Raw genomic sequence first — 13,717 nt, forward strand, 5'->3', positions numbered from 1 at the left:
GAGGTTGGGGGGGGGGCAAGGGCGACTTGCTTAGTGTCCCATGGGCCATCTTTCCTAAAACTTGCTGGTATGAATGCTTTGCCCTCTCTCTTTTGCATAATTTTGTATCACAGCATTTCTCCTGTGGTTATTAATGCCCCCTGTTTGTTCTGGGCATCATGCAGCTGAAGACGTTTGACAGCTTGGCCAGTCACTGTGAATGCAGCACACTCCTGAGGCTCACCCACTTGGGACTGATGAATGTGTTTCTTTTTGTAGTGTACTATGTAAAGAGAGCACGGCGTCACCACTGGCGGTGCAGTCACGTGACCTTCTGGTGCACAGATGAGATGCTCTGTAACCAGTGGATACAGACACTCAGAGAGTTGCTTGAGAAGCTGAGTAAGTTCCTGGCGTCTAAATGTGTGGAAAAGAGAGGAGTTAATTATGGCCTCACTAACCCTTCCTTAGAGGGTCTTTCTTTGCCCCTCCTCCCTTCCTTGACATCTGACCTTAGCAGGGTGGCTTGATTTCCGTCAAGCTGGTTGAAGTCATCGTTCAAGAGACCCTCTCCAGGCCGTGCTTGGGGTCTGGCAGACTCTAGGTGAGGAGACACACGGCAGGCCCCTTTCCAGGCTGTCAGGTAGGCTGGAGATGATTTTTTGGTGATTTGCAGTTTCCGGAGGAAAATGAATGAGGCTTGTTCAGACCTGTGGGCATCATGGTCCAGCAGGGCCCATGCATTTCATGGTCTTGCCCCATGAGGGCAGCTGGCCTTCTTTCCATTCTTGCCTACAGTGCGAGGAGCCTTATTCAGGAAGGCCCCTTCAAGTTGACTTTTTTCCCTTTTCCTACTGGATCTCAGCCTCTGAGCATTTACAACTTTGATTTTCCTACCCATCCCTCCTGTCATTTATTCCCAGGCACCTCACCTGTTTCTGGGTTTAGTCACCACTTCCCTGGCCCCTCATTCTGTGGTTATTTAACATTTACCTTTGGCCTTTCAGAGCCCATGAAGGACATCATTCTGTGCACACTGATGTGAAGAGACTCAAGGAGACTCTTACATCTCATTTTCATAAGCTGCTATTAACACTGGCATTTTCTGTAGACACAGAGCTATCTTTGTGGGTAGCGGAAGGCTCCACTGACTCACTTAGACAAATATTTATTTAGAATATGCAAGTTGCTTGAGGAGTTAATAAACTTAGATAAGACTTGTTTCTTTTCTTTAAGGGATATGATATCTAGTAGGGGGAAAGACACAACATATAATATATATAATTAATATTAAATCAGTATGTCAGAGTAACAAAAGAGACTGTGAAATAAGGCCTCAAGGAGAAAATTACCATGGTGAGATTTTGGGGGGATGCTCTTCTCTTCCTAGAGGAGGAAACGTTTGAGTTGAGTTTTAAAGAACAAATAGGAATTTATCCGGTGAGTAGGGAGGGGAAGGTATTCCAGGCACTGGAAGCAGTCTGAGTAAATGCGTAGGGTTAGGAGATTTTTAGGGTGTATTCAGGGAACGGACAAGAATTGGATTGAATTTGAGAGTATGTGGAGGTGAAGTAATAAGAGACAAGATGAGTAAAGGAGGGTGGTTCCAGACTGGAGGGCTTGCAGTGCCTGGCCAAGGATGGGCAGCAGAGCCATCGATGACCAGATCTGTGCAGGAAGGAAGATTAGTGCAACCGCGGTGAGAAGGCTGGATTGGATAGTCAGGTCAGTTAACATGCATTTATTAGATGCCTAGTATATTCCCGGCACTTTGCTAAGCCCTGGGGCTACAAAGAAGGGCCCAATAGAGACCCTGCTCTCTACTGTGTGCCAAGCACTGGGGATAAAAGGAAGTCCAGAACACAGGCCCTGCCCTCGAGGAGCTCGCACTCTAATGGGGGAGATAACACACAAACAACTGTGTACAAACAAGGACCAGGAAAGGGACCCGCAGAAGGTGGAATTTTAAGTGGGACTTGAGGGGAGCCGGGAGGTGGAGATGAGGAGGGAGAGAATCCCAGCATGGGGAAATAGCCCCCCAGTTGGGAGATGTTGGGAGATGGCATGTCTCATGTGAAGAACGACCAGGAGGCCAGCGTCCCTGGGTACATGGAAGGTGTAAGACTGGAGGAGCAGCGTGGTTGTTATAACAGACCCTAAACAGCCTATGGATAGTCACTGGAGTGTATTGACTGGGGACGGGGCTGGCGAGAGGAGTCACCTGGTCAAACCTCTGCTTTACAAAGATCACGGACAGCTGAGTGAAGGCCGGACTAGAGTCAATAGAGATTGGAGGCAGAGAACCAACTAGGAAAAGCTGCTGCAGTAGTCCACGTGCAGCATGCTGAGGGCCTGCAGCAGAGGCAGCGGTGTCAGGAGAGGAGGGGTCATACTCAAGAGGTCCTGCAGAGGTGGCGCCATATTGGATTTGGGGAGTGGGAGAGAGTGAAGAGTCCAGGCTGACTCCGAGGTTGGGAGCCTGAGGGTCCGGGAGAGTGGTGTCGCCCTCTACACTAGTAGGGAAGGTAGGAATGGGGAGGATCTAGGGGAAAGAGAATGAGTCCTCTTTTGGATACGCTGAGTTTAAAATGTCTACAGGACATCTGAGATGTCCAGAGGTAGTTGGTGATAGGGGACTGAAGTTCAGGAGACTGGGTCTGGAGAGAATATCAGTGATTCATCTGCGTAGAGATGGGCATTAATGGGATGGGAACTGATGAGATCACCAAGTGAAGTAGTCTAGAGGGAGAAGAGCAGAAGGCCTAGGACAGAGCCCTGGGGGCCACGTCTGCTTAGAGGGTGTGATCTGGGGGAGGCTCCTGCATAGGAGACAGAGAAGGAGCAATCAGAGAGGGAGGTGGGGAACAGGAGGTGGAGGGGCAGCTTGAAAACTGAAGAAAGAGGGTATCAAGGAGGAGAGAGTGATCCACAGTGTCAGAGGCCTCAGAGAGGCCAGGGAGGAGGAGGATAGAAAAAAGGCCATTGGATTTGGCAATGGAGAGATCATGGGCAGCTTGGACGGCAGATTTGAAAGTGCTTCTTAGGAGACTGGCTATTTCAGTAAATATCTAAGCACTTACGGCGTGCTGCCCTGATGGAACACAGACAAAAGAAAAGTCCTGTCCCTCAAAGAACTTACATTTTAATACGGGAGCTCCAGGATGCACACAGGTAAATAAATCCCAGTAATTTGTGGAAGGAGAGAGCAGTAAGAATTGGGACCGGGTTTAAGAGAGCTTCATGAAAGAGCTGGCAACTAAGCTGAACTTTGAAAAAAACTACCTCTGGCATGTGAGGCCCAGTCTGTGATCCACTTTAGGCAACCCGGGTCACTTGCCAATGGGAGAGGGCGATAGTTCTTGCTCTGGTCCCTTGTCTGTTGGGCTGGAAACCCACTGGGGTTCCTCCTTGGATTCCTGATCCCATTTGGTGTGCCACTCTTGTTAGGTCTGTTATTGGAGGAGTTGTAGGGGGTCTGAGCTGCCCTCCTTCCTCCTTCCTCCTCCTCCGCCGTCTTGGCTCATCTTCCCCAGTATGGTGGATAGGACGGGGGAGGGGGCCTTCAAAAAGTGGCCGTGTGGAGCACTCCCTCAGGCTCCCTGTAGAGGGTGGCGCATTAGCCAGGTCTGGAAGGAGGTGAGGAGTGACGGCAGGTCAGGCGGGGGGACAGTGAAAGCAAAGGCCTGGAAGAGGCCCACCGGAGTGTAGAAGGCAGCACCCATGAAGGGTTGGCTGGGGCCAGGTGGCGTTGGGTGGTCAGTGTCCAGTGGAGGCATCTATGTCATTGGTGACTCTGGAGCAGACGTGTACTTTAAGGGTATGCATCAGGCAGCTCCGGGGAAGAGACTGGGGCAAGTCATTTTCCTGCTCTGAGCCGCTGTTTCCCTGTCTGGTGTTGGGGCCGTGGGCAAGCTCGTTGTCTGGCTTCTGCACAGCCTGCTCTGCCTCAGTGCATACAAGTGGCCACAGACTCTCTGCATTGGCAGTAATCCTCATTCCTTCAAGCACAGTGGTGTTCCGTTACCTTCACACGCCACAGCTCAGTTAGCCATTGTCCAATAGACTTTGAAAAGTCCCATTAGTGATGTGTGATTTGAAAGGTTTCGTTTTTAAGTTGCTTATGTTAAAATTTTGTTTTGTCCCCCTTTTCCTTTGCTCTCATCTTATATTGTTTCCGTTCTTGTCAGTACGCTTTCTTCCTCACATCTTTGTTTCCAAAGTCCTTTTGCTCATCACTTTTTAATCACATCTTTTGGTTGCAAGTTCTGTGCTTGGCCCTTGAGTGAACTGAACGAATATTTAAGAAGTGCCTGCTCTATGCAGTCAGTTTCCACCAGAGTGGTTGGTGGAAGGAATGCCTGACGAGTAGTGGCCATCGTTTGCCTTTTCTCCTCTTCTTTTCTTTCTTCCTTTTTCTTTATTCCATTGATCTTGTCCAATGGACTGGTCGTTGTGTTCAGCAGATGCTTTAGACATCCTTTAGATAAAGGGAGCCCAGAGAGGAGGGGTGACCTAGTGGATGGAGAACTGAACCTGGACACCGGTGTCCTTGGGTTCAGGTCAGGTCTTGTATCTGACACATCCTTGCTTTGTGACCCTAGGCCAGTCACTTAACTACTCAGGGCTTACAGGAGACTCTAAAACAGTGGCTGGACTTCTTGTCTCTTCATCAGGCACTCCGTCTGTGGAGGAGGCCCTCATGTGAAGAAGGTGGCGCTCCCATTGTTTTAGAGATTTAAAAGATAGTGTTTCAGAAGAAGCAGCATCAGGGCTCCGAAATTATGATGTCATTATTTTCTGAATGCCTCTTTTATCTGGATTTACACTGTTGTTTACCCATGGTGATTTAGATCTCCTTCTTTTCTCCCTGTAGCATGTAGACCAAAGCACTTACTTGTGTATATTAATCCCTTTGGAGGAAAAAGACAAGGCAAGCGAATATACGAACAGAAAGTCGCCCCGCTGTTTAAGCTAGCTTCTGTCACTGCTGACGTCATCGGTAAGGCTCATCCTTTTCTTTTACTGAATTCAACAGAGCACATTATAAATGTGAAGGTTTGCTTATACGTAACTTCTGTGTGTGGCATGGTGAGTGGTAGAGCCCTCCAAAAACACTTGGATTAATGTGGCCCCCAAGATCCCTTGCTCTCTTGTCATCTCTCTGGGGATGACCCCTTCACCAGGGGCAGTCCTGACCTTCCAATGAGACAACGCCTAGGAAGCCTTCTGCAGACCTTGGCATGCTATGGAAATGGGAGCTCTTCTTACTTGGTTCAATTCAGCAAGAATTTATTAAGCACCTACTGTATGGGTGAGCAAAGCAGCTTCACAAGATGATTATCTTAAACAGAATAGACATTTCATTGCTTGCAGTTGTATGGATTAAAAAAAAACAGGTTAAAGGATGTCATCCGGCGAGACCTGTGGATAGGCTTCATGAGACCAAGGAATGATATCATGAGCTGGAAGGCGTCTCAGAGGCGACCCCAGTCCAGAGTGTGCTGGGTCAAGAGGCCCCCCAACAACGCTCCTGTGAATTAGCGAGTGATCGCTCACTCCTCCTCTGTTTGAAGGCTCCCAGGGATGGATGGTGCCTGTCTCCTGCAGCAGCAGCGGCCCAGCCACCTCTAGTTGTGAAGACATTTTTCTTTGCCTCAATCCTGAGTCCCCCTCTGTGTCTTGTTACCCAGTGACTCATACTCTGCTCTGTGAGGCCCAGAAAAGGAACTGGGATCCCTCCGTGTTCCCCAGGACAGCCCTGTAATTACTGGAAGACTGTGTGGAGGTCTTAGACCGAAGAGGCAGAGTTCTTTCAGCTGACCTGTTGCGTAAACTCCTGGCGAAGCTCCACATTGTCTGTGTCTTTAGAATTGAACACAGTGTCCTAGGGTTAGCTTCACTAGAGCTGAATGTGACGCTAACATTCCCCCTTTCCTTCTGGACACTGTGCTAAGAAGGTGGCCACCACATTGTGCTGTGGAGCCTGTTGGACGGCAGCTCGCTGAAAGCCCTGGCCACACGCGCTCTGCCTTTGCTGTGCAGTTATGTTGGGGAGCTTGACTTCAGCACTTCATCTTCTCACTATTAAGCTTCATGTTCCCTTGTGTTCAGCCCTCGGTTCTGGCCTTTGGAGACCTTTTCAGATCTCACCTCTCTTTGAAGTATTAGCTCTCCATTCAGTGCAGTCAGTATTTGTGAAATTCCTAGTTCATGCAAGAGTCATGGATGCTGGCGATAAACAACCAGAAATGGAGCAGTGCCTTCCCTCCTGCAAGGGTTTAGATCCGCGTAATCCAGCTTGAAGAGGAAGACACCAGTGGCATCTGAAGAACCCACTCTGGGTCGTGACATGGCCTCTAGGAGAAGGGAGCACGTCCCCAGCACGTGTCAAGGTCAGGGAACAGTAAGTAAACTGGTTTTCCTAGAGTGTACAGAAAGAGGAAGGGAGTAATGTGAAACTGGCTGAAGAAGGCAGATGGAGCCAGCCTGTAAAGGGATGAAAATGTTCCCCAGGCTTCCCTTCACATCCACGTTGTTGACACAAGGTCAAGGACGTGGTCCTTCATTCCAAGTTGACATGGACCCGTTGATGTCATGTCTTTGGTCCAGTCGTTCCATTAGTTCCAAAGACGTCTAACTGTAGGATCATCTAGCCCACACTTCTCAGTCTTATCCATAAGCAAAGCATGAAGCCTGTGAGATGTGGTGCTAAAACATCTCTGTGTCTGGCAGCATTCCCTTGATCTAACTTGTTTAAAGTGGAAATGAAGGGAGTGGTTGTAGGTCTTTCCAGAGAGCAGGATGCTTGCCAGAAAGAACCTGGTTGATGTTTAGGAGTAAACAGAGGGAAGGACTCATCTCTTTAGAGGAGGAAGTACATAGAGAAAAGGGCTAGAAGGAATTGTGCAGAATCAAGGCCTCACCTTCTTCACAGCCATCGGGAAGCCCCAAACTTTGGAACATTTCGTGATGCCAAAACAAATCCTTTCCCCTGCAGCCTCAGCAATCCCACCAGCCCCGGTCTTCCCTCCCTCAGGGTCAGCCCCAGCCCATCCACCCCTCCTCATCCTGGGTTTCTTTTCTGCACATCCCTCCAGTGTGTCAAGGTGCCCGGAGGCTGCGGAGGCTGCGGGCTCCCATCGGCATCAGCAAGCTTTCCCTCTGCTCTCTGGCTGCCCATTGCCTTGTCTGGCCAGACAGTCCTGGCTTCCCTTTCACTTCTGCATTGTAACGTTTTGCAGTCTGCTCCCACCCACCATGCCTTCAGCTTTATGTCCTTGGTAACTGTGGTGTTCTGTGACTCACGGCCATCTAGCATCGTGAAAGAATATTGCTATTAAAAGTGGAATTTTTTTTTAGAGACAGGTATGGTGCATTGGAAAGCATTGTTTAATTCCCAGAGCAGTCCATCCTGTACTCTTGCGCCTGTCAGTTCTGGGTGCTGCTCTTTTTCCATACTGCATATCTGTGCAAGGTAAAGGTATTTGTAAATCAAGTTGTCCCTCCCCCTGTATAGCGCTGTGCACCTTGATTGGAAATGAAAGGTTAAAGGCTTGCCGCCCTGCCCCCTTTCACCATCACCTCCCATGTGATGTCGTAAAGAGCTCTGGCTGGGGTGTCCCGAGACCTGGGCCTGTCGCCCGTACCCATCTACCTTGGACTGCTGCCCTCCACCAGAGCCCCTGCCTTCTCTGCCTCCTAGGGCTGTCTCTGTCAGCAGAGCCTGCGGGTCCCCCCCCTCACTTGGCAGGTCCTCTCCTCCAGGTAGTACCTGACGTAGGTCCCTGGGATCCCTCTTGGGGAGAAGCTCCTGCCCCACAGAAGAGGTTCCCAAACAGCAGCTTTTCCTGATGGTTTAGATTCGGGCTTTTCAAAGACAAGAAGATGGTCTTTGTGCTTCCTGGTTTAGCTGTGAGTTTTCCTAGGCCGGGTATTGAAGAATAAATCTTTCTTACTACTACTGTTGCCAAAGACGCCACTTACTGTTGTTGGCGGTGTAATATGTAGCCAGATTCTAAAGCATTGTTTCCTTGTTTTTATTTAAATACCATACAATGGTATTTTATGGCTGATTATTTCTCATGAGAACTTAACTATAAATTACATGCTTATTCTCCACAGTTACTGAACATGCTAACCATGCCAAGGACAGTTTATTTGAAATTAATATTGAGAAATATGATGGGTAAGTAAGGGTTCTTGTCTCTTGATTTTAAAAAGTACATCCCAGAAACATGGAGTTACACATTGTACTTTGCCCATCTGTTTCACTTTGTGATTCCTTTTCGTGAGGCAGTGATGGGATGGGGGGAGACGAGGGGTTCTCACTGTCAAAGGAATGATGTGGAGCCTCCTGGGGCCCTGCTTCCGGTTTTGTGTTACTCATCCAAGGCTCCATAGCTGGTCCCTGCCTCCGAATTGTAAGTGAGGGGGTCTCAGAGAGATGAGCAGTGGGGGCCCTTTCCAGGGGTGTGTGTGCTGGGACGATTCCTTCCTCCTTCCCTTCTTAGGGCAACAGTGGGGTGGCTATGGGTTGGGAGGCTCTGACACTTGGTCCCTAGGTGAGCTTAAGCGGTTCACTTCACCTCTCTGGGCCTGCTTCCTCAGCTGCACAGTGAGGCCGTTGGCCTAGATGACCTCAGGGCCCCTTCCTATTCTAAGTCTGTGATCTCAAGTTGTTTAAGACACGGTTTCTATTCATTACAAGTTTGCAGTCACATAGGAAAGAGAGAGAGAGAGAGAGAGAGTGTGTGTGTGTGTGTGTGTGTGTGTGTGTGTGTGTGTGTGTGTGTGTGTGTGTGTGTGTGTATGATAAAGGGGACCAGCTCACTCAGTGGTGGAAGCCCAAGAGCCCTCAGAGCAGTGTGGGCGGTCAGCATTTACTGTGGGAGTTGGACCAGTCAGGGGTGAGGTGGCCCTGGAATTGGACCTCAGATGATGTTGGCCTCTTAACAAGTAGAAATGTCAGGGACGGCAGTGGTAGGTGTTAGAATAGGGAAGAAGTCTGGCAGAGGGAGGGAGCTGAGCAAAGGCCTTGGAGGCCTACGAGGGGGACAGTCAGGCCGCATGGCTGCCCTGGAGGGGCATGAGTGAAGGTCTGGAGAGGCTGGTCGGGCCGGCTTTCCAAGGGCCTGGAATGAGCTGGTCCAAGCTCTCGGAGGGTGATGGACTGTTTTCAGACCCATGCCTCTTTGGGGCAGGTTCATTCAAGCAATTCTCCGGTGTTCTCTGCTTTCCCACAGAATCGTCTGTGTCGGTGGAGATGGCATGTTCAGTGAGGTGTTGCATGGCCTCGTTGGAAGGACACAGAAGGATTGTGGTATAGACCAGAATGATCCCAAAGCATCATTAGTCCAGTGCAATCTAAGAATTGGGATAATCCCTGCAGGTAAGCGAGCAAAGTGTGCCAAAGGCGTGTTTTAACTTTGTATTTCACACAAAGGGGGCATTGCTCTTCACATAATTCTGACAGGAATTCAGTCAAGACCTAGCTAGTGAAGATACCCATCACTAGCCACGTGGAGACTGAGCCTTAAAAAATAACGTGGTTGGGTTTTCTTTCATGATTCATTTAATAGTTTAAACTGATTTTTATCACCACCAAGCTATTGGATAAATGTCCTTTCTGAACAAGTATTTGATACCAACAAAATTAATGTGAAATTGTCTTTCTTAAGGAACTCTGGACCTGTGAAATGATGGAGGCCTATATTTGCTGTTACCTATGTTACACTGACTGGCTTTGTTTACCCTCGATTCATTTGTCTTTAAATATGTTCTTGCTAGTGTGTTTGTACAGTAACACCTTGTTAAACTTAGTCTCATGGAAGTGTTCCACCAACATCGTCATTAACCAGTTATTCAGATAACTGAAGCTTACCACAAAGGGCCCAAGTTGCATTTTCACCATTTTTTGTTGAAGATCTTTTAGAAATGTAGCATACTCTTTTTAAAAAAAATTTTATTAATTTATTTTGATTTATCAATAATCACTTCCATATGCTTTTGAGTTTAAAATTTTTCTCCCCCTTCCTCCCCACCACTCTCCCCAAGATGGTGCACAATCTTATATAGGCTATACATTTACATTCCTATAAACATATTTTCACATTAGTGGTGTTGTAAGTAAAAATTAAAACCAATAGGAGGAACCATCAGAAAGAGGAAACAAAACTCAACAGAAGAGAAAAAAATAGCAGTTCAGCTTTCATAGTTCTTTCTGTGGACATGGATAACATTTTCCATCACGAGGCCTCTGCAGATGTCTTGGATCCTTGTATTGCTGAGAAGGGTTAAGTTTGTCAATATTAGTCATCGCACAACGTGGCTATTATTGTGTATTGGTTCTGCTCACTCCACTCAGCATCAGACCATACAAGTCTTTCCAGGTTTTTCTGAAGTCAGCCTGCTCATCATTTCTTACAGCACAATAGTATTCCATTCCATTCATATACCACAACTTGCTCAGCCATTCCCCAGTGGATGGGCATCCTCTCAATTTCCAGTTCTTTGCCACCACAGACAGAGCTGCTGTGAATATTTTTGTACATGTGGGTCCTTTCCCACTTGTGTGATTTCTCTGGGATACAGCCCTAGAAGTGCTATTGCTGGGTTAAAGGGTATGCACATTTTTATAGCCCTTTGGGCACAGTTCCAAATTGTTCTCCAAAATGATTGAATCATTTCACAACTCCACCAATGTAGCATACTCTTAATCAAAGCATTTGGAAGATACTTTGACCTTTTCTGATTACTTAAGATCGTCTTGTAAAATTCTGAATGATAGATTATGTTTTCCTCTGTGTCAGAGATTTTGTCTCTGCCGCCTCCTAATTCTCGGTGACTTTTGTTTGTTTGATCAGATTTCCTGTGTAGAGAATTGAGTCGCCCTCCTGGAGGCCTTCCCCTTGTTCTTGTACCTTGAGGGTGCTTATGTGCCCACTGGGTTTCCATCTGTGTTTGTCGCCATTGTTGATGCGTTAGCCTCTCGCCTCCTCCTCCAGTTTTTATCATGAATGTATTCTTTATACACAACAGTCATCTTCACAGCTCTGTGGGCCCCTGCGCTCAGTAGCCCCAAACTGTTAGGATCCTTCTGGCTGTTTGTATTCAAGGAAAGTCACAGGAATGATCATGTGTAAACTGGAAGCATCAGGAGAGTGCCCTGGAGGGTGGTGTTTGGGGTGGGTCTTAGATTTTGTCAGCTGGAGATGGGTTTGTGCTGAGAACACTGGTGGCATCAGGAGTGAGGGAGGTGGAGAAGTAGGCCAGGAGGCGAGAGTCCCAAGAGCAGAATTCCAGGCCGCCTCCTCCAGGAGGACGCACAGCTTGAGGGGATAACGAGGTCCCTGCGTAACTGGAGTGGTCATGGCACCTGAGGAGAGCAAGACCTCCAGGGCATGGCCAGTAGAAGGAACCCTGCGTGGATACTCCAGACCCCCGGTAATAGCAAGGGAAGCAGCTGCTGGTGGAGGTGAATCCTCTAGCACAAGGAATGATGGAAAGTAATCACTGAAGACAGCCGTGAAGAGGAGGAGCACTGTGTCCAGTCGGGAAGCATTTATGAAGTGCTTACTGTATGCCAGGCACTGCTCTGGGAACACAGTCAGAAGCAGAAAGGCAGTCCCTGCCCTCAGGGAGCCTGCATTCTAATGGAGAAAGGAAAGCTGACAGGTAGAAGGGAGTGTCACAGCCAGCGGAGTGGTAGATGAAGGCCTTTGGAGCCTGGAGATGATGAAGAACGAGGGACTGACCAATCAGAGGGAGAGTCAGGAGGGACAGGAAGGCACTTCCGGTATGAGAAGTAGTCCCAGGGGTGGAGTGCACATCCAGGGTGATTAAGGGGGAGAAAGCCCTGTGGAAATGAGGCAGCCCTGCAGTCGGGAGAGGGAGAATGTACAGTTGGCCTGCTCTGACTTGGAGAAAGAGGAGACAGTGAGATACAGCAAGGTTTTCACTCCCTAAATACAAATGCCTAGAGAAAACTTTGTGGGACCTCTCTGTGTGCCCCAGGGAATGTGAAGCTAGAGGGCCCAGGTTTGGGGCCCACAGCCCGCCCCAAACACCATGGTTGGGCCTGGCATTAGAAGCAGCTGTGCAGCTTCTAGGATAGCCACAAGCTACTTTTGAAAAGAAACATTGGATGAATGTTTTCCAAGAGAGCTTGTTGACTCATAAAAAGTCTCTTGGGGGTGGCAGGCCCTCTCTTGGGAATGCCCCAGCCGTGCCTCATCCTTGTTTAGCCCAACACTTGCTACCTGGCCCAGGGCCCTTGGGAAGTTGCAGTTCGTTAACCCGGAGGGTGCAGAGACGTAAGACGAGGCAGTTGGCTTTGCTTTTGCTGGACAGCAGCTCCCTCTCTTCCGCTGATTCCTGGGCTAATGATCAGAACTGCCACCTCTTCTTGTAGCTGACAGACCCTGTCTGTTTGCCCTCAGCTCCTTTCCCTTGCTGTCATCTTCCCCTTTCCTTGCCCTCTTGTAGTGATTGGGAGGGTCATTGTGCAGCAGTGCTCCTTCCTTCTTTTGTTCCCTGTGGTGTCTGTATAGCTTGCTCTTGTTTTAATTCTGTTTCTTTCTTTCTTTCTTTCTTTTTTGGATGAGGCAGTTGGGGTTAAGTGACTTGCCCAGAGTCACACAGCTAGTGTTATGTGTCTGAGGCAGGATTTGAACTCAGGTCGTCCTGACTCCAGGGCCGGTGCTCTATCCATGGCGCCACCTAGCTGCCCCATTTCTTTTTGTTTCTTAAGCCCCTGTGCATTGGCTCTTTGTTATTTTTCTTCTTTGGCAGAGATTCAGAAAGTCATCTTCTCTGTGGTTTTGTAAATAGAATGAAATGGGATCATTTCACCTGCCATATGATTATTTCTCTTGTACTGTAGAAAGAAACGGGACAGGAGTTATAGCTGAGGTACCAGTAAACACTCAGTCAGCCAGCAGGATTGAAAGGGGCACGTTGGGATTTTTGTGGCCAATGGACCTCTTAGGTGGGTTTCCAGTTTTCAGAGAGTTCCAATGCATGTAACGTTAAAGGTGTGTTAGACATAGTTTACCCTTTAATTGAGGACTCCCTGGAAGGCCTCTGGCTGTTGTGGCAAGCAGGGGCCTTGGGTTTTCATAGTCTGCATGTAGTACCCTAGCAATTTGTAGGCTGTCTTAGGGATGCCAGCATGGCAAGTGATGGTCATGACGAGTACAGGGGCACTTACCACTAGAAGGCTAGTCACCTGGTAAGGAATTTGGGGGCTGACAGCACCCCCAAAGGTAATCTTACAGTATCTGCAGCTCTCGACATACAGCTGACAGACTCCTGGTCAGGGATGAAGTGTAACTGAAACGTCAGTAAGAATGTACTTGCCAGGCATCTTGTAAATTTAGTCAGAAGGTCTTTAAACTGGAGAAGATGAGAGAAAGAAGAGTCCCCAGGTGTATCCCCAAAATTAATACATCGAGAGTATCCACGACGGAGGAAGAAGAGGCTACTGGTCAGTAGCAAAGGCTTCTAGAAATTCACGGGAGACAAAGTCCAGGAAAGGAGCTGGCAGAAACCCCTGACCTTCATTGTCTGCACACAAACGCCCAATGTTTAGGTGGCAAGAGGGACCAGAAATCCCAAAGCAAGGTGGCAGATTTTACTTTGTGTATTTGCCTGTGAGACTTGGGATGAAACCCAAGGCTGGACTCTGACTCCGGATTTGTGTAATGTTGTTTAAAAGAAACATGACAGGTAAGGGGGATGG

The 13,717-nt window shown here is 48.4% G+C and overlaps 1 protein-coding gene across 1 annotated transcript in view; it reads left to right on the forward strand.

The window, feature by feature from the left end:
- The window catches only part of CERK (ceramide kinase), a 58,228-nt gene that overhangs the window by 20,404 nt on the left and 24,107 nt on the right, over positions 1-13,717 (forward strand). Inside the window, exons 3-6 of the mRNA XM_020977417.2 lie at positions 259-381; positions 4,853-4,978; positions 8,101-8,164; positions 9,222-9,367. Coding sequence (XP_020833076.1) covers positions 259-381; positions 4,853-4,978; positions 8,101-8,164; positions 9,222-9,367 — 459 coding nt within the window. The remainder of the gene's footprint in view (positions 1-258; positions 382-4,852; positions 4,979-8,100; positions 8,165-9,221; positions 9,368-13,717) is intronic.

The sequence above is a fragment of the Phascolarctos cinereus genome, unplaced genomic scaffold, assembly GCF_003287225.1.
Source record: "Phascolarctos cinereus isolate Bilbo 61053 unplaced genomic scaffold, phaCin_HiC Scaffold_1;HRSCAF=81, whole genome shotgun sequence".
In the NCBI taxonomy this organism is placed as follows: Eukaryota; Metazoa; Chordata; class Mammalia; order Diprotodontia; family Phascolarctidae; genus Phascolarctos; species Phascolarctos cinereus.